The sequence below is a fragment of the Zosterops lateralis genome (assembly GCF_965231275.1).
Source record: "Zosterops lateralis genome assembly, chromosome: 30".
Lineage (NCBI taxonomy): Eukaryota > Metazoa > Chordata > Aves > Passeriformes > Zosteropidae > Zosterops > Zosterops lateralis.
This window is the reverse complement of record NC_139790.1, coordinates 1,102,269-1,121,786: the sequence shown is the minus strand read 5'-3', so window position 1 is coordinate 1,121,786 and position 19,518 is coordinate 1,102,269. Positions and strand designations below refer to the sequence as shown.

General features: G+C 48.1%; 1 protein-coding gene across 1 annotated transcript in view; it reads left to right on the top strand.

Annotated features, from left to right (window-relative positions):
- UNC5D (unc-5 netrin receptor D) overlaps positions 1-19,518 on the top strand; it is a gene marked incomplete at its 5' end in the record, with an annotated part of 94,252 nt that overhangs the window by 16,185 nt on the left and 58,549 nt on the right. Inside the window, one exon of the mRNA XM_083880569.1 lies at positions 16,540-16,758. Coding sequence (XP_083736695.1) covers positions 16,540-16,758 — 219 coding nt within the window. The remainder of the gene's footprint in view (positions 1-16,539; positions 16,759-19,518) is intronic.

The window sequence follows — 19,518 nt, the reverse complement described above, 5'->3', positions numbered from 1 at the left end:
TTTTGTGACATTTAAAACCAGTCAAACCAGTTGACCAAACTAGATCAAACCCTCATCAGAAGATACAGAGAAAATCTTCCACATTTTAAAGCTTTTTATGACATTTAAGACCAGTCAAACCAGTCAAACAAAACCAAATCAACCCCTCACCAGAAGATACAGAGAGAGAATCTTCCACATTTCTGAATTGATAAGATGGAGATAAAGGTGGAACAAAAAAGCTCCAAGAAGGAATTCATTGATCTCCTGGTGTCAGAAAGAACTACCAGGCACCAGTTGGGATTTTTATCTAATAAAATGTTAATTTTATTAACAAGTTTGGAAGGAAGGAGGGGCCGAAAAAACCAAAGGGAATGTGTGGACTCAAAGGAAAGTTTGAAAAATGCAAATATAAAAGGTTAATCCTTAAAAAAACTATTATTTTGGAGGAGTGAGTGGCTTTTCTGGCAAGGCTGAGATACTTTTGCTTTTCTGTCTCCTAAATTGTCTCGTCTTTATTTTTTATTAACCTTATAAATTTTTCCGAGAGAGCAAAACTCATTTTTCACTTCTTTTTTGGCCCTTTTTTGCTGCGCTGGTGGATAAATTCCCCCCAAAAAACCCCACCAGGAATTGCCACCTCCTCCCTGGAATTCCAAGCGGGATTTTTCCAACTAAAACCTGTCAGGAGGCAGCAAAAAAAACCCCAAAGAAACCCTTTATGTGCCTCACTTTGACACTGATGAATATTCAAGGCAGCAGCTCCTGTCCCTCACCTGCAGGAACAGAGTTTACAGGTGATATTTCACCTGTTCAGGAGCCATAAAAAAGGGGAATTTTAGGGAAAAAACAAGTCCAGGTACATCCCAACCCTCCCCAGGGCAGCCCTGCTTTGCTTTCCCCGTTTATGTTGCTGCAAAGGAAGAGATAAAAATTTTTTATTTTGCTTTTAACGGGAGATAAAAAAGCTCTGGCAGCGTGACTGCTGTCCTGGGGATGGGGAAAAGGGACAATGACAAAGTTTTCAGGCAGCTCCAGAGGGTTGGGATCGTGTCCTGCAGAGGGGATGAGGTGAATTTATCCTGGAATTGATTCCTCCCATTGGAATAAATCCCGTTCCCCCCCCCCCGGCTCAGTTGGAATTTTATTGTGTTTTGTTGTGTTTTATTGTGTTTTATTAAGCACAATCCTGGCCCTGCAGCAGCTCCCAGGGGAGGGGAGAGCAGAGACCAGAGCAAATCCTGCTGGTTTGTTTTAGGGATCTCAGAGCGTAAAAGACACAGTGAGGGTGTCCTGGGTTGTGGTGTGGGATGTGCACAAAGTATTTATTCTCTCCCCATCGCCATGAGCTGTTGGAACCAGGTGGGGCAGTGTTGTGGTTTGAAAGCAAAACGAATGAGAGGCTCCAAGTCAGAGATATAATTTAATAAGAAGAAAAGTAAAAAGGTAAAAATAAAATAAAATCAATGCAATAACACAAAGGAGCACTGCCAGAGTCAGAACACACCCTGAGCAGGGTGGGGGGAGCAGTCCAGGTGAGGGGCTCTTCCTGAAGCAGTGATCCCACAGAAAGGTCTGGGAGCTCTGCTCCTCTGGGAATCCAGTGGCTCAGGGCTGCTTGTCCTGTCCCAAATCCCAGATTCTCTCCAGGTGGGAATGCTTGGCTCCTCCCCCTGGGCATTGGGAGCATCTCCCAATGGGATGAGGAGTCGTGCAGTGGCTCCTTGATGGCCCATTAAACAGAGAGAGCTCCTGGAGGGAGTTCCCTGTGAGTCCTGGGCAAGGCATTGATGGGCCATGAGCAGAAGAGCCCAAAGGAGGGGCCTGGGAAAACACTGCCCCACCTGGTTCCAACAGCTCATGGGGATGGGGATGGAATAAATACTGTGTGCACATCCTACACCACAACCCAAGACAGGCAGTGTTTTCCCAGGCCCCTCCTTTGGGCTCTTCTGGCTCTGGCTCAGCTGGGCTGGCTCAGGGACAGGGCTCGGGTTTAACGTCCAGCCCAGTGCTAGAGCCGGGTCTGGATGTCCATAAATCCCAAAATCTGTGCATTTGGTTCCTGACTTATGTCACAGCCGAGGGGGGCTGGCTGAGGTTTCTGTGAGTTCTGTGATTTCTGTGATTTCTGTGATTGATTTCTGTGATTTCTAGTTTATACTCAAAGACCCAACATCCCTAAATGGTGGCTGAGAGCACCCAGAGTGTGACACTGCTGGGACTTGGGATGAGCAGGCTCTGGCCTGGCTCTGATTTCTGTGATTGATTTCTGTGACTGATTTCTGTGATTGATTTCTGTGATTGATTTCTGTGATTGATTTCTGTGATTGATTTCTGTGATTTCTGTGATTGATTTCTGTGATTTCTGGTTTGTACTCCAATACCTGACCCAACATCCCTGAGAGCACCCAGAGCGTGGCACTGCTGGGATTTGGGTTTTTTTTTTATCAAGTTTTAATCCCTCGGTTTATTTGTGTTTGATGAGGGTCCTGATGGTGAACAGCACCCTTGGGTTGTGTTCCTCACAGGAGGCGACGGAGTTTTGTGATGAGGAAAATGACTTTAAAACATCCCAGCGCTGCCCTGATGAGGCCTGATGGTGTTGATCACATCATTCTGTTCCAACCTCGAGCGTTTCAGCTCAGCCCGAGGTAACACCACTCGTTTTTAGCGCAGAGACAATCTCATTTTTTTACTCTAAACGAGTCTCTTCTGTACCTGTTGATTTCTCGAGATGCCTGGATGGAGTTGAAGTGTTTTTATATCTTCTTAAAAAAAATCTATAAACCACATGTTAAGCACACGTGAGACGTGTCACTTCCCTGCTCCTTGATGCCTTCACAGCCTTTTTTTATGGAAATGCAGATTTTAATCTCCAGCAGTTGTTTATCTCTTTCTCATTTCCAAATCAACCCTCGCCGTGATTTTGCCTCCTGATTTCATAAATTCCTGCTCAGGCGCCGCAAGAGGAGATCGGAGCTGTCAGACTTGACAAATAAATCTCCAAGTCCTGGAACAAAAGGGCTGCGAGTCCCCGAGCAGGGGTTAATAACGCTGCCGGAGGATGACTCAGGCAGCAGGGGAGGAAACCAGCGATCTGATCATGCTGCAGATATGAAAAGGATATTGTTCACAGGGCGATGGAGCAGGGCTCCGGAATAATTCCAGGGTTTGTTTTTTTTTCCCGGAGATTTTCCTGGTGGATGAGCAGAGCAGAGCCTGGTTGGGGATGGTGGCTGCACCTGAGGGGGTCTGGAGGGTCTGAGAGGGGTTGGGACATCCCAGAGGGACTGGGACATCCCAGAGGGGCTGGGACATCCCAGAGGGGCTGGGACATCCCAGAGGAGCTGGGACATCTCAGAGGGGCTGGGACATCCCAGAGGGGCTGGGACATCTCAGAGGGGCTGGGACATCCCAGAGGGGCTGGGACATCTCAGAGGGGCTGGGACATCCCAGAGGAGCTGGGACATTCCAGAGGGGCTGGGACATCCCAGGGGTGCTGCTCCATCCCTGCCACAGCTGGGATGTGCTCAGAGGAGCAGTTTGAGGTGGAGGGGAGCAGAGTTCCAGCCAGGAACAGCTCTGGGATGGGGTAAAGGATGGATGGATGGAGGGATGGATGGATGGATGGATGGATGGATGGATGGATGGATGGATGGATGGATGGATGGAAAGAGCTCTTGGGATGAGTTCTCAACTCCTGGGACACTCAGGGAGTGGCTGTGGGGATTATTTCCTGCCCAGCAGCCTGTCCCTGTCCAAGGAACAGCCCCAGGGACATTCCCAGGGCTCTTTAGGATCAGTTTTCATCCAGGAGCAATTCTAGGATGGATGGATGGATGGATGGATGGATGGATGGATGGATGGATGGATAGATGGGAGCAGCTCTTGGGATGAGTTCTCAGTCTCAGCTCCTGGGACTGAGCTCAAGGACTGATCTCATTCCCAGTGACATTCTTTAGGACCAGTTCCCATCCAGGGGCAGGTCTGGGATGGGGTAAATGAGGGAGGGATGGGTGACAGCAGCTCACTGGGATGAGTTGTCACCTCCTGGGACACTCAGGGAGTGTCTGTGAGGATTATTCCAGCCCAGCAGCCTGTCCCTGTCCAAGCACGGCCCCGCTGACGTTCCCAAGGCTCTTTAGGATCAGTTGCTGTTAGAAGTGAGATGAAACCCTCTCCACTGTGTTCTGCCTGAGAACAAAGCCCGAGGATGCCTTTGTCTCTGACAGGCTGTCTGAGCTGACGAGGACGGGCTTTGTACATCATTAATAACAAATTTTCACGCTGTTGTTCCTCTCTGTTCTCCTCTCCCAACACGAAACGTGGCACCGTGTGCTGCTGCTGTGCCAGAGCTGCTCCCACCAGTGACAAACTGCTCAGAGTTCCAGCCCCAGAGGAGATTTTTCCCCTTCACTGGAGGGTTTTGTGTCCCTGAATTCCCAGGGATTGTGGTGTCTGTCCCTGCCGTGCTGAGCAGGGGGATCCAGCTGGGAAACTGCAGGAATTGGGAGTTTTCCAGCAGGGAGACAGTGCAGTTCCATCAGAGGAGTGTCCCACAGGGCACAGGAGGGTCCAGCTGTCCCTCGTCACAAGTCACTTTGACTTGGCGATTTCACCCTATGAAATAAAATATAAATATAAAATAACAGCTGGACAGATTTTTGGAGCGGAGCTGAGCACCTTGCCCAGGAAAGGCTGTGCAGGTCCTCAGTGGAAAGGAGTTTGTCAGCTCTGTGCAGACCCTGGGGTGATGGTGCACTATTTTAGTGATTGATAAACATCCAACTTCACATTGTGTTGTCGTTAACAGTCATTAATTACGCTTGTCATCGGAAATGTTCTTAATTCTGAACCCGGCCCAGTTCAGGGCTCTGTCAGAGGGGGCTCAGACACCCCCAGCACTCCCAAATGTCGTTCCCAGATTAACCAGGGTGGGAGAGGGGCTCAGCACAACCTGCAGGTCGAGTGTGCTTCAATCTCAGTGACTTTGTAACAGCAGCCTGAGAGCTGCTCCCAGATAAACGAGAGCTTAAATGGGAGTTAAATGGGACCTTAAATGGGATCTAAACGGGATCTTAAACGGGAGCTAAACTGGAGCTAAACGGGAGTTTAAATGAGACTTAAACTGGAGCTTAAACTGGAGTTGAACGTGAGTTAAACAGGAGCTTAAACAGGAGCTTGAACAGGACCTAAACGGGACCTGAACAGGAGTTTAAACAAGAGCTGAACGGGAGTTAAATTAAATGGGAGTTAAATGGGAACTCAAACGGGATCTAAACTGGATCTTAAACGGGAGCTAAACTGGAGCTAAATGGGAGTTAAATGGGAACTAAATGGGAGCTGAACGGTAGCTAAACTGGAGCTAAAACGGGAGGTAAACAGGAGCTAAATGGGAGCTTAAAGAGGAGTTTAAATGGGAGCTAAACGGGAGCTAAACTGGAGCTAAATGGGATGTAAACAGGAGCTAAACTGGAGTTAAATAGGAGCTAAAATGGGAGCTAAACTGGAGCTAAATGGGAGCTTAAACTGGAGCTAAATGGGAACTAAATGGGATGTAAAAGGGAGCTAAACTGGAGTTAAACAGGAGATAAGTGGGAGCTAAATGGGAGCTTAAACGGGAGCTAAACTGTGCTTGACTGGGCACAGTGAAAATTGTGAAACATGAAATAATAAACAACACAAGAAACATTGAGAAACAAGACCTTGAAGGCTCTGCTTCTTTCTCGTGACCTGGCTCAGGGTTTTCAGAGGGCAAAAGACTCTCAACCACCTGAATTTCAGGTGAAAAAACCAAACCCAAGACTCATCCTCATCCTCTTCCTCATCGAGCCCAGCTGGGCTGAGCTGCAGCTCCCGGAGGAGCTGGATCCTCACCCACCGCCCAGGCTGACATTTATCACACCTAATAAACCCCAGCGCCGAGGAACTCAACTCAAATATCATGTTCAGGCAGCTGGAAGGAGATGGATTTTAATGTCATACTCCATGATTTTTGACGTGCTGTGGGGGAAAAAAAATAAAATTAATAAATGGGAGCGTTGAGTGATGTTATTGCTGCTTTTTTGTTCTGAGAGCAGCTGGTGAGCTGTGGGAATGCAGAGGTGGCTGATCACCCTCTTCCCCTGCCCTGTTAGGGACAAAAAAAAAAAAAAAAAAAAAAAAAAAAACAAAAAAAAAGCAGATTTTCACCAAATTTCCAGCTCTGGGTGTTATAAACCCCCCCCAGCATTCAATCCCAAATCTGAATTCTGTATTTCTGCATTCAGCCCGTGGGTTGCTGCCTCTCCAGCCATCAGCCTCCACTTCCAAATTGGAATATTCCCGCTCCTAATGGCTCGAAAAAAAACGCCTGCAAATGGGTGCTTGTTCAACATAAAAATTACCAGCAATTTGAGGATAAGTCATGGAGGGTGTAATGACTTGTATTACAAGGTTCGGGGAAATTGAAGTGTGAATTGGGAGCTGAAGGGGCGGCTTTGTTCTCTGCCAGGAGTTCAGTCCTGAGCAGGACCTGAGGAAAATCGCTGCCCTCCCTTCCCCAGAGCTTTTCATCTGCTGCAAACGCTCCTCGGGTCGTGGTGTTCCCTTTTCCCACGCAGAAAAGGAGAAATTGCGGGTTGTTAACTGAGCAATAGCTCAGTTAACAGGGGAAATTCTGATGTCATGGAGGCCGGAAAAAGAAAAGAAAAGAAAAAAAAAAATATATATATGAAAAACAGAATTATTCTTTTAGAAATCAACCCAAAATCTCACCCTTCAAAGTTTCCCCCAGTCTGAGGAGGCATTCTCAGGATGGTGAGAACAAAAGGGGCTGGTGTTTCCTGACCCCACAGGAAGGAATTTTTTAATTTTTCCCATCAGCAAATGCTGGAGGTGCCGGAACTGGTGTCCCCTGCAGGCCCCTGCAGGTGGAGATCTGGGAAATTCTGTAGGATTTTGTAAAATTCGTTTAAAAATTCATCGTAAAAGCCTCGAGGAGATTCTGTAAAAGATCAGAGACTGCAATATTGGGTAAAATCTCTGGAAATCAGGCTGGAGATGGGGAAGGGGGAGCTGGGAAAGGGTTTGCTTGGAGGGGAGGTGGGAAAGGCTGGGTGGATCCTGGAGTTCTCCAGGTGGGCACGCGGCAGCCTGAGGATTTCAGGGCAGGGAATGTGGCTGGAAATGAGGAACTTTTGGTGTTATTGAGGAACCTTTGGTGGTAATGAGGAACCTCTGGTGTTGATGGGGAATGTTTGGTGTTGACGAGGAACTTTTGGTGTTAATGAGGAACTTTTGGTGTTGATGAGGAAGCTTTGGTGTTATTGAGCAACTTTTGGTGTTACTGAAGAACCTTTGGTGGTAATGGGGAACCTTTGGTGATGATGAGGAATTTTTGGTGTTAATGACGAACCTTTGGTGATGATGAGGAACCCTTGGTGGTAATGAGGAACCTTTTGTGTTATTGAGGAACCTTTGGTGCTATTGAGGAACCTCTGGTGTTGATGAGGAACCTCTGGTGTTGATGAGGAACCTTTGGTGTTTGTTAATGAAGAACCTTTGGTGATGATGAGGAATTTTTGGTGTTAATGACGAATCTTTGGTGTTGATGAGGAACTTTTGGAGGTAACGAGGAACCTTTGGTGTTGATGAGGAACCTTTGGTGTTGATGATGGACTTTTGGTGCTGATGAGGAACCTTTGGTGTTGATGGGGAACGTTTGGTGTTAATGACGAACCTTTGATGTTTGTTAATGAGGAACCTTTGGTGTTAATGACGAACCTCTGGCGTTAATGAGGAACCTTTGGTGCTGGCAGCCCCGGCCCCTCCACAGAGCCACCAGCTGGAAACCCGCCGGGTCTTTTACCATGACAAAACCCCTTCAGCGTGAGAAACAGCGTGGAGCAGGATATGGGGGAAAAAAAAAAAAAAAATCTCTCACAAAAGTAGCTTGTGATTCAGATGGAAAATGTCAGGTTTTGAAAATTATTAATCTTTGTGCGGCACAAAACCGTCAGCTGTAGGGGCGGTGGGTGTGGGAGGTTCCTGCGGGAGAGCGTTTCCAAACGGGGCTTTTTTTGGGGCTGTTTTTCTCTTTCCCTTTTGTGCTTTTTTTTTTTTTTCTTGGAGGGGGGTTTTCTTTTGTTCCTTCCCCCCACGGGGGGCTGAGTAAACAGGCAGCTGAAGCTCCCGGTGGGGACAACAGCACGAGTGACAGGGGAGGGAGGTGACAGCAGAGTCAGGGGATTGTGATTCACCGCAGAGGGGGAATAATGGAGTGAAAAAAGGGTAAACAACCTCCCGTGGGATGGTTTGGGGCAGATCTGACACAGAAATGGGGTTGGGGTGAGGGGATGACTCAGGTGGCTCCATCCTGCTCACCCTGCAGGGGCTCAGCACGCCCTGGGTGGGTTTGGCCAGGAAAAAACAGGGAAAGTTCCAGAAAAGGTCCCTGGGGTGGCTGGGAGGGTGCTGGGGGGATCAGGAACAGGCAGAGAGGATTTCTGTGCCTTCTGTGCCTTCCAGACCAGGGCAGCTCTTGGGGCTGGGTGGGGCTGGCTTTGCTCTCTTTGCTCTCCCATTCCAGGGGAGATCTCTCTGCTCCCATTGATTTATTCAAATCTGGGATATCTCTGCTCCCATCACTTTATCCAAAGTTTCCTTTTTACTTTGGGATATCTCTTCTTCCATCCCTTTATCCAGAGTCTGGGATATCTCTGCTCCTATTCCTTTATCCAAAGTTTCCCTTTTATTTTGGGATATCTCTGCTCCCATTACTTTATCCAAAGTTTCCCATTCCATGTGGGATATCTCTGGTCCCATCACTTTATCCAAGGTTTCCTTTTTATTTTGGGATCTCTCTGCTCCCATCCATTTATCCAAAGTTTCCCTTTTATTCTGGAATATCTCTGCTTCCATTGCTTTATCCAGAGTTTCCCATTCCATGTGGGATATCTCTTCTCCCATCCCTTTATTCAAATCTGGGATATCTCTGCTCTCATCTCTTTATCCAAAGTTTCCCTTTTATTTTGGGATATCTGTGCTCCCACCCCTTTATCCAAAGTTTCCCATTCCATCTGGGAAATCTCCACTCCCATCACTTTACCCAAAGTTTCCTGGTTGCGAAGGGAAGAGCGAAAGAAAAATTACAAAATATTCCCTTACCCAAACAATTAACTCTGAAATCCAATGTTGTCCCAGTGCAGGAAACAGCTGATGGCAGCTACAAACTCCAGCAAACCCAAATCCTCACAGGTCTCTAACAATGTTATTCACCAAGACATTTTACTGATTAATTTGAATTGCATGGAGGTCGTGTTTCAGGAAATATTTGTAGCCAAATGCCCTGAAAAAAGCAGAAAAATGAGCAGCCAGAAGAGGCTGGGTGTGGAACCCAAAGCTGCTCCAGCGCCCAGCTCCCCCTCCTGGGTTGAGCTGCTGCAAACACAACGTTAAAATATTCCTTAAATGTCACTTGTTGCTTTGATTGAATTCACAGAGAGATCTAAAAAAAAATTCTGTGGCTCAGTGTCCCTGCAAGTGGAGAAAACATCAATGGATTGGATGTTTCCTGTTGTAAGGGACACTTCAAAAGCTGGACAGAAATCCCAAATCTGGTTTTTTTTGCAAGAAAAAAAAAAATCATAAATTATAAAATTTTACATCCCAAACTTTATTGTTTAACTGCAGGTAAAGTTTATTTCCCCAATCACAACGAAACGAAATCACAGAATATAAAAACCAATCATTAAATTCAATTTATGCAAAGGGCAACAAGGACTGGAAACTCCTGCAAAAGCAAGAACTGGGAAATCTGATAACTCCAAATCTCCTCCTCTAAAAACTCCTGTTTAAATTGGGCTCTGGCTGTTGGAATTATGTCCATTAATACTTAATGGGCCCAATTTTCTCAGCAGTCCAGATTTACCTGAAGGAGCAGAAGGAGCTGCAGGTTCCTCAGCCCGGTTTTAATGAGCTCAGCGGGGATTTTAAGGCTCTGTTGTCAAGAGCTGCTCTGTGATGTCTCACTCGGCCACTGAGTGTCCCTAAATTGTAATTTCATCATTTTTTATTGCTGTGGTCTGTCCAGCTCTCAGCATTGGAATGAAACCCCATTTTTGGAGCCTGGTTTTTCACCCAGCCTGGGTGGAATGAAGTTGGATTTCTCTCTGAGCTCCTCTTGTGGGTTGTTTTGTTGGGGTTTTTTTGCATGTTGTTTTTTTTTTTTTTCTTTTCCAAATGAGCATTTCCATATCGCTGTCTCAGTAATTAAGATTAACTGAACCCGGATCTCATCAGAGACACAACTCTGGGAGCTCGGCAGGGATCCACATTAGCAGGTGAAACATGAAATTTTGAGTAGGAGAGGAGTTAATTTGGGGAGTCCCCTCCTTGCCTGCCTCATCCATTTCTCCGGGAAGTTTGGCAGCACTTGGGAGGGGTTTGGATCCAGCCTGGGAGGAGGCCCGGGGTGAGCTCCCAGCCCCTCTGATGGGCAATAAATGAGATTTTATTTGGGATGTTCTGCTCAGGGTTCCCTGGTTGGGATTGTTGGGGGCAGCAGGTCATGGAGAGGGAGAGCAGAGTCCCCAGGAGGGCAGGGCTGGCACTGGGGACACTGCAGGGATGGTGACACTGCTGGGGTGGCACTGGGGTCACTGCAGGGATGGTGACACTGCTGGGGTGGCACTGGGGTCACTGCAGGGCTGGAGACACTGCTGGGGTGGCACTGGGGTCACTGCAGGGCTGGAGACACTGCTGGGGTGGCACTGGGGACACTGCAGGGCTGGCACTGGGGACACTGCAGGGCTGGCACTGGGGACACTGCAGGGCTTGGGATCCTGTGGGGCTGGCACTGGTGACACTGCAGAGCTGGTGACACTGCAGGGCTGGCACTGGTGACACTGCAGAGCTGGTGACACTGCAGGGCTGGCACTGGGGACACCGTGGGACGGGCACTGGGGTCACTGCTGGGCTGGTGACACTGCAGGGCTGGCACTGGGGTCACTGCTGGGCTGGTGACACTGCAGGGCTGGCACTGGGGACACTACAGGGCCAGCACTGGAGGCACTGCTGGGCTGGGGACACTGCTGGGCTGGGGACACTGCAGGGATGGGGACACTGCAGGGATGGGGACACTGCAGGGATGGGGACACTGCAGGGCTGACACTGGTGACACTGTTGGGCTGGAACTGGGGACACTGCAGGGCAGGCACTGGCACTGGTCCCTAAGGGATGGAGTCTCCTCTTCCTCCTGGATCTCCCCTGGTAGGGATCAGGGATCTGATCCATCCCAGGGCAGCGCCCCACAGCTCCTTCTGTGCGGGGCCAGCTCTGCCCAAACCCGGGGCTGTGCTGGAGGGGAAACTCCTTTTGTGCTGGGAATTGTCCTGGAGCTGTTCGGGAATTGTCCTGAAGCTGCTCAGTAACTGCCCTGGAGCTGCTCAGGAATTGTCCCAGAGGTGCTTGGGAATTGTCCTGGAGCAGCTCAGGAATTGCCCTGGAGCTGTTCAAGAATTGTCCTGGAGCTGCTCAGGAATTTTCCTGGAGCTTCTGGGCCATTCCAAACCCACAGTTTTCCATTTCCAGGCTGTGATTTCCCCCCAGCAGGGGCTGAGGTCGGAGTTGGATGCACAGCAAGGCTGATACTCCTCACACACCCCGTGTTGGGATACTGTGAGTTACAGATCCCTCTTTTTGGGATTCTGCAGGATCCTGTTTCCCTTCAAAGATTTATATTGTTTGCATATTGCTCAAATAAAAAAAAAATAAAACCAAAAAAACCCTAGATGTTAAATAAATGTATGAAAGACGCTTCGAGTTTGTAACCCAGTTAATATTTAATAAATGTAATGGATCATTTTTATAAATCAGTGTGGCTGGGATATAAATAAATTCAGGGCGCAGGAGGGATTACAGTGGGACTCACATTCATCTCCACAAGCACAGGAAGGGGCAGCGACATTTTATCAACAAATTAATCCTGGCTGGGGGTAAAATAAATGTGCTTCCCTCCTGCAGCCAGGGACTGGAAATTCCCTCGGTGAATTTCATGGATTTGGGAACATCCATGGGATGGTTCTGAGGAGGATGAAGTTCGGGATCTGTGGGAAAAGGTGGGATGGGTGAAACTTGCTTCTCTTTTTTTGGGGTTGTCGTGGTTTGAAAGCAAAACGAGTGAGAAGCTCCAAAGCAGAAATACAATTTAATAAGAAGAAAGGTAAAAAGGTAAAATAAAATAAAATAAATGCAATAACACAAAGGAGCACTGACAGAGTCAGAGCACACCCTGAGCAGGGTGGTGGGAGCAGTCCAGGTGAGGGGCTCTTCCTGGAGCAGTGATCCCACAGAAAGGTCTGGGAGCTCTGCTCCTCTGGGAATCCAGTGGCTCAGGGCTGCTTGTCCTGTCCCAAATCCCAGATTCTCTCCAGGTGGGAATGCTTGGCTCCTCCCCCTGGGCATTGGGAGCATCTCCCAATGGGATGAGGAGTCGTGCAGTGGCTCCTTGATGGCCCATTAAACAGAGAGAGCTCCTGGAGGGAGTTCCCTGTGAGTCCTGGGCAAGGCATTGATGGGCCATGAGCAGAAGAGCCCAAAGGAGGGGCCTGGGAAAACACTGCCCCACCTGGTTCCAACAGCTCATGGGGATGGGGATGGAATAAATACTGTGTGCACATCCTACACCACAGCCCAGGACAGGAGTGAAGGTTTTATAGGAATGAAAGTGTGAGGGGCACAGGGATTGAGGAAGGACTGGGAGCTTTGGGAAGAGGAAAATGAGGGTTGTGGAAATCTGCTGGGCAGGGCAGGACAGGACAAGAGGGACAAGCTCTGTGTGTGTGACAGCACAGCCACCTCCCGGTCCTGGTGCCACCTTTTGGCCTCTTTGGTGACACTGGGGCAAAAAAAAAAAGCCTCTTTTATAAAATTTTTTATTTTTAAAGATAAGTTGTCGACACTGCAGCACTCATTGCCCTTTTCTGGTTTGTTTTTGGTTGTCTGCCTTGATTTTTATTGCGATTTTTTTGTATCATTTTGTGTACTGGATTTGTTGCTTGTATCTTTATAGATTATATATAGGAAGAAGTTTTATTGTTGTATTTTTAAGGGTAGTTGAGTTCTATAGTTTTAGATTTAGTTTTATAGATTTAGATTTTAGTTTTATTAAGAAGAGGTTAAAAAGAGGTTTTGCATTTGGAAATCTCTTGTAGACTTGGCCTACAAAAGGTTTTTTAGGGTTTTTTTTAATAGTTATAGGGTAATTTTTGATTCTGCCATTCCCACCCCTTTCTGAGCCTCCCAAAAACCCCACTCTGCGTGGGGGGCCGGGGTCATCTGATTAAGCAAATGTAGGCAAATCTCACCGAGCTGCTTTTCTGACTGAATAATGACTCAAATTTCATCATGGAAACGGTGCCAGGCATGAGGAAATTCTCTATTCTGGAACAGGCTTTTTTATTTTTCCGTGCCCTGATTTCCCAGGCAAGCTGAGCACGCCTGGGGATTTATTTGGTGCTGGAGGAAATCCTGAGTGCAAGGGGTTAAAATCCAGCGGGGTGGGATCCATGGAAAGGGGAATATTGGGAATATTGGGAATATTCTTCATCTCCAGTCGTGATTCTGCTCCTGAGCTGTCCAAAGGAGGGGTTGGGATGTTCTCAGCTGGGAAAAAAAAATGGGTTTTTCCTTTTGGGTTGGGGTAGAAAACATCCACAACAGCAGAAAAAACATCCAAAGCAACAGAGAACATCCAAAGCAACATAAAAAAACATCCAAAGCAGCAGAAAACATCCAAAACAGCAGAAAAAACTTCCAAAGCAGCAGCGAATTACCCAGAGCTGCTCCAGGATTTATAAATTCAGGGGTTTGGGAAAAGGAAGCAAAGGAGGAGGAATTCCAGGGAGGGAACTGGGAGTGGTTTGAGGTGGGAATGGATCCTGTCCCTGCAGGAGGGATCGCCTCAGTCCCAAAAATCAGGCAAAATCCCAAATCTTGGGCAGAGAGGGAAAAATCCCAAACCTCGGACAGGCAGAGAGGGAAAAATCCCAAACTTTGAGCAGAGAGGGAGAAAAGCTCCCTCTGATCCCAAAAATCTGCTGGATCAGAGAGGGGAATTCAGCCACATTTGGGACTTTTGGAGTTTTGTTCTTTCTGGTAGCACAAAGTGTAAAAAAGTTGTGTTTAGACACTTGGGAAAAGCCTCTGCAGAATTTATTGCCAAATTTATTTGTATTTATCACAAGCTTGTTGAGAACACTTTAACTTTTGGTTTTTTGGGTGTTTTTTCTTTTTTTTTTTACTGCAGGAAGAATAACGCCGCTCAATTTAAATAATTCCTAATTTGAAAAAAAAAAAAATAAATAAATTCAGGACTCTCAGTTTTTCACTGGTTTAAGATCTCATTTTAACATCTAAATTATCCTAATCAGTTTTGAAATACTGACTCATCCCTGTCTGCTGCTGTCCAGATCTCCTAATGTGTTCTGACAACAGCAGTGTGTTTATTTCAGAGAAGAATTTAATGTTTGTTCCTAACTTTTTTTTTTCTTCCCTCTCCTCCTTTCTTTTTTCATTTCTATTATTGCCATAAAAAGATTTAAAGTCCCTTTTGGCCTCTCGTGAAGAGCATAAAACACAAAACCCTTCCTGAAAGGTAATTTTCCAGGAATGAAAGCTACCAGAATTGTGTGTCAGGCTTTGCTTTTCTGTCATTTGCTGCTGCTACAAAAAAAAACAGCTTTTTTTTTTTTTTTGTTGTAGCTCTGAAGGGCCTGAATCCCAAAAAATGACATGGAAAAACTCAGGGATTTGCAATCAGCCCCTGGGAAAGTTCCAGAAGCTTCTGGGGGAAGGTGAATTCGAGTTCAGGCACAATAAAGGTGATCACAAGGGGAAAGGGGCATTGAGGTAAAATCCTGAATATTAAAGGGCACTTTAGGAGAGGAAAATGGGGAAAAAGTTAATTATTTGGGAATTTGTGCTGGTCCCTCCTGGAGCAGGAATGTGCCACGAGGAGGAATTCAGCGCAATTCCATTTGTAAAACACAGGAATATTTGTAAAATACAGAAATTTTGTAATACAAAAAAAAAAGTGGGGCTGGGATTTCCCCTCTCTGTGCCTTGCCCTAAATAGCAAATTCAGTGGAATAACTCGGGGTCAGCGGGAGTTCTCCAGCTGGGGGATCCTGAGGGGCTCAGCTGCTGCTCTCCCTCCACTCCAGCCCTTGGTGGGAGTTTGGGATTTCCCAGCCTCTCCAAAATCTCAGGACATTTTTTTGTTATTCCCTTTAAAACTCGGATTCAATAAATCCCGCGGGGACGCAGCGTCGCGGCAGATTGACAAGACGGAAATTGGCATCAGCGTTGGGGAGTAAAACGCTGAGAGTTGTGATGATGTTTTATAAAGCGCCCTGAGAGGGGGATGAAAGCTCCCAGCTCGTTTGAAGGTGGCTGTGATTTCCCAGCGCACACAGAGCTCCGCGCTGAGGGACAGCTCCCTGGATTTCACAGAAATAAATCAACGTTCTCCTTATTCTGTCGTCTCCTTCAAGGGTTTGGTTTCCCTTCTCAGCACCACAACTTCCCTCTCGTCTGCCTTAATTCCGCTGCTGTGGGTTCAGTGCCCTCCTTGGTGCCCTCTGTGTTCCCTCTCTGATCCCGCTCCCTTCATCCTCACACCTCGTCCAGATCTCTGATCCTCCCGCAGAAATCAATCCCCGCTCGCTTGCGTTTGTCACTTTCCTCTGAATCGTCGCCAAAAAAAACGACAAAGTGCCGAGATAAATTCCAGCATTGCCGGAGATCAATGGGAATTTCCCGGGTTTGACAGCAGCCAGGAGGGTTTGAGTGGGTGGGAGCTGTTCTAAAGGCAAAGCCTCTGCTCCAGAGCCTCGGGAATTTGGGGATTGAGGGGTCTGGGCTCATCCATCCCCTGCTGGAGGAATGCCCTCACCGCTCTGAGGGGGTGTGTGGGAGTGGTGAAAACTTCTCTGTAGCCCTGGTTTGTGCCTGAGGTGTTTTGGTTTTCTGAAATTCCTTTCCCTGAGAATTTTCTGTAAACAAGAGAAATGTTTTTGTAGCTGTAACTTTGCTCTTCATTCCTTTCCCCAGGAGGGACTTCTCCTTGCTGTCCCTCTGCTCTGACCAATGGGAGTGAAGAGGTTTGTCTTTGTGTCACCAATCAGATTGGTCTGTGTGAAATGGGATAAAAGGGAGACACATCCCAGAAATAAAGGAGTCATTTTCAGCCTCCTGAATCTCAGAGCCTTTGTGTTGTTGTGATGTAAAACAGAGTCGCTTCTCCATTCACATCCTGCAGCCTCTGGAGCCTCAGTTCCCCACCTGTGGGGCAGCTTCACTGCAGTTTGGTGGCAGTTTGGCAGCTCTTACCTTTCAATAATTTGATTTTTTTTTTTTTTTCTCTGTGTGTCCTTGCAAAGCCCAACCCAGCAGCTCTGCAGGCACTCCAGGAGTAAAACCCAAATAAAACTCAATGCTGAATTTTCACCCCAGCAACAAAAAGAGGCGGTAGAAGAAATGCGAAAAACATGAATTTCCCTTTTTTTTTCCTTGCAGGAAATGAGAACAGTGAGGCCCTGCCCGAGTCCATCCCCTCGGCCCCGGGGACGCTGCCCCATTTCCTGGAGGAGCCGGACGATTCCTACATCATCAAGAGCAACCCCATCGTGCTGCGGTGCCGCGCCGCGCCCGCCATGCAGATCTTCTTCAAGTGCAACGGGGAGTGGGTGCACCAGAACGAGCACGTGTCCCACGAGAGCCTGGACGAGAGCACGGGTGAGGCACTGGAGATCACGGGGTGGATCCCAGGGGGAATCTAAGGGAGGATCCCAGGGAAATCCCAGCAGGAATCCCAGGGGGAATCCCACTGTGAATCCCAGGGGGAATCCCATCAGGAATCCCAGCAGGAATCCCAGGGGGAATCCCACAGTGAATCCCAGGGGGAATTCCAGCAGGAATCCCAGTAGGAATCCCAGCACGAATCTCAGGGGGAATCTTAACGGGAATCTCAACAGGAATCCCATCAGGAATCCCTGTAGGAATCCCAGTGGGAATCTCAGGGGGAATTCCAGGGGGGAATCCCAGGAGAGACTCCCAGCAGGATTCCCAATGAGAATCCCATTAGGAATCCCATCGGAAATCTCATCAGGAATCACAGCAGGAATCCCAAGGGGACTCTCAGAGGGAATCTCAGGGAGAATTCTATCAGGAATTCCAGCAGGAATCCCAACGGAAATTCCTGCAGGAATCCCAGCAGGAATCTCAACAGGAATCTCAACAGGAATCCCAGCAGGAATCCCAACACTGGCCCCGCCAGGGGCTCTGCAGGGGCCTGGGATTCCTCTCTTTCCATTGCAGCAGGAACTGGAAATAGGGAAACTCCAGTTTTTATGGGATTTTTGGGGGGTTGGACCCTGGGGTTTGCCCCCAGCCCCAGTTTTTATGGGATTTTTGGGGGGTTGAACCCTTAGGTTTGCCCCCACTCCCAATTTTTATCGGTCTCCAACTGGGTTGCCCCAGGGGTTTGCCCCCAGCCTCAGTTTTTATGGGATTTTTTGGGGATTGAATACTGGAGTTCACCCCCAGCCCCAGTTTTTATGGGATTTTTGTTGGGTTGGACCCTGGGGTTCACCCCCAGCCCCATCCAGGACAGGAATTGGGGTGGAAACAACCCAAGCAGGAGAAACCCACAGTGCCCAGCGCGTGTGGGAGAGAAGAAGGGAGAGATTTGGGATCTGTCAGGAGATTTTATCAGCTCCAAGCAGAACCTGTGGCTTTTCTCATCGAGCCGATAAGGATTGCAGACCAGTTTAATGCTCTGGCTGCACAATTCTGGTTGTTTTTTTCTCTCTCCCCTCTCCCCTCCCAGCATTGCTAGGCAACCCCCAGCCTTGGCAGCAGCGCTCTGTGTACAACACCTTCTCCAGCAACACAAGAAATTCCTTTTTTTAGAGGGAAAAAAAAAAAAAAAAAAAAGCCATTTAAAAAGAAGTTTCGCCTCCTAAAGTGGTGTTTGGCATTCTTTTGAAGTGACACATTCTGAAGAAGTTTGGTATTAAAGGGTGTTTTTTTTTTTTTTTTTTTTGGTAAATGCTAATCTGAATGAATTTTAATTTTCGCAGTTACCTTTTCAGAAATAATTTAATAGGCGTAACCTTTACTTCTGAAGGCACTGCTGAATCAATATGGGAGAAATGTCGTCCCTAAAAGCTTCCCTCCCATATGGCTCCAGAAAAATCTCTCCGTGAGAGCTGCAATTACGTTTCCTGAGCTTTGGGTTAATAACAGAACGAGACCAGGATTGGCAACACGAGTTGGGCTTTAAATGACATCGATAACATTGAGGTTTGAGACACAGAGCAATGGAGATTGTGGAATGGGTTGGGTTGGGAGAAAATTCCTCTGGTTCCAGGGGCAGCTCCCAGGTTGGATTTAACCCAGGGGTGGAGATGCCCCAAAGGTCTGGACCCAAAAGCCATCCTGGTGCAGGCAGGACAGTGCCCAAGTGTCCCCGAGGTGCCAAAATGCTCCTCAAGGCTCAAAAATGCAGAGAGAGGCAGCCCAGGAGGGAATTTTCTCACCATGATCCCCATCCACAGCCAAGAATTTGTTTGGAACTCTTCCTCAGCCCTCAGGGAGCAGCAGCTGTTGGGTTTTTTTGGGTTTTTTTGGCATGGATGGGCAGTGCCCTCTTTGCTGGAGTCCAAGATCTGCTGCCCCGGGGGTTCCAGCTGGGAAAAAACTGCTCTGGGATTGGTGCCAAAAATGGGGATTTGGGTTAAATGCGGTTCTGGGGCCTCCCTGCACTGGGAGGGTCTGACCCTCTTCATCCTTGTGTGGGGACAGAGCCCTGGGAGGGTGTGAGGAAATGGTGAAAGGCAGGAGCAGAATCCAGGCTGGAGCAGATTTGGTGCTGATGGAGAGGATTTGGTGCTGATGGAAGGGATTTGGTGCTGGTGGAGCAGATTTGGTGCTGACGGAGCAGATTTGGTGCTGATGGAGAAGATTTGGTGCTGATGGAGCAGATTTGGAGCTGATGGAGGGGATTTGGTGCTGATGGAGGGGATTTGGTGCTGGTGGAGAGGATTTGGTGCTGGTGGAGGGGATTTGGTGCTGGTGGAGGGGATTTGGTGCTGATGGAGGGGATTTGGTGCTGGTGGAGGGGATTTGGTGCCCGGGGGGCTCCTGGCAGAGGCGCTGCAGTGGCACTCAGGGTGTCCCAAGGCAGGGACTCCCCTCGGGTGAGCTCTGCCACCCTGACGGGCACAGAGCCCAAATTTTCATTATTCTGCCTTTACAGGCAAAGAACAAAAAACCTCCGAGCAGGCCAGGAGTGTCTGTGAGGAGGAGCAGCAGGACTGGGAGTGTTTTTTTACAGGTTTTGATGTCTGGAAGGCTTTGCCTGGAGTGTCCCTGGGCTGTCTGTGCTGCTTTTCCTGTTTATTCCCAAGCCTGGCAGAGCAGGGACTTTATTCTCTCTGCCTCACCGAGGGGGAGCCGAGCCCGTGGACTCCGCCTTGATCAAAGCGTGGCAAT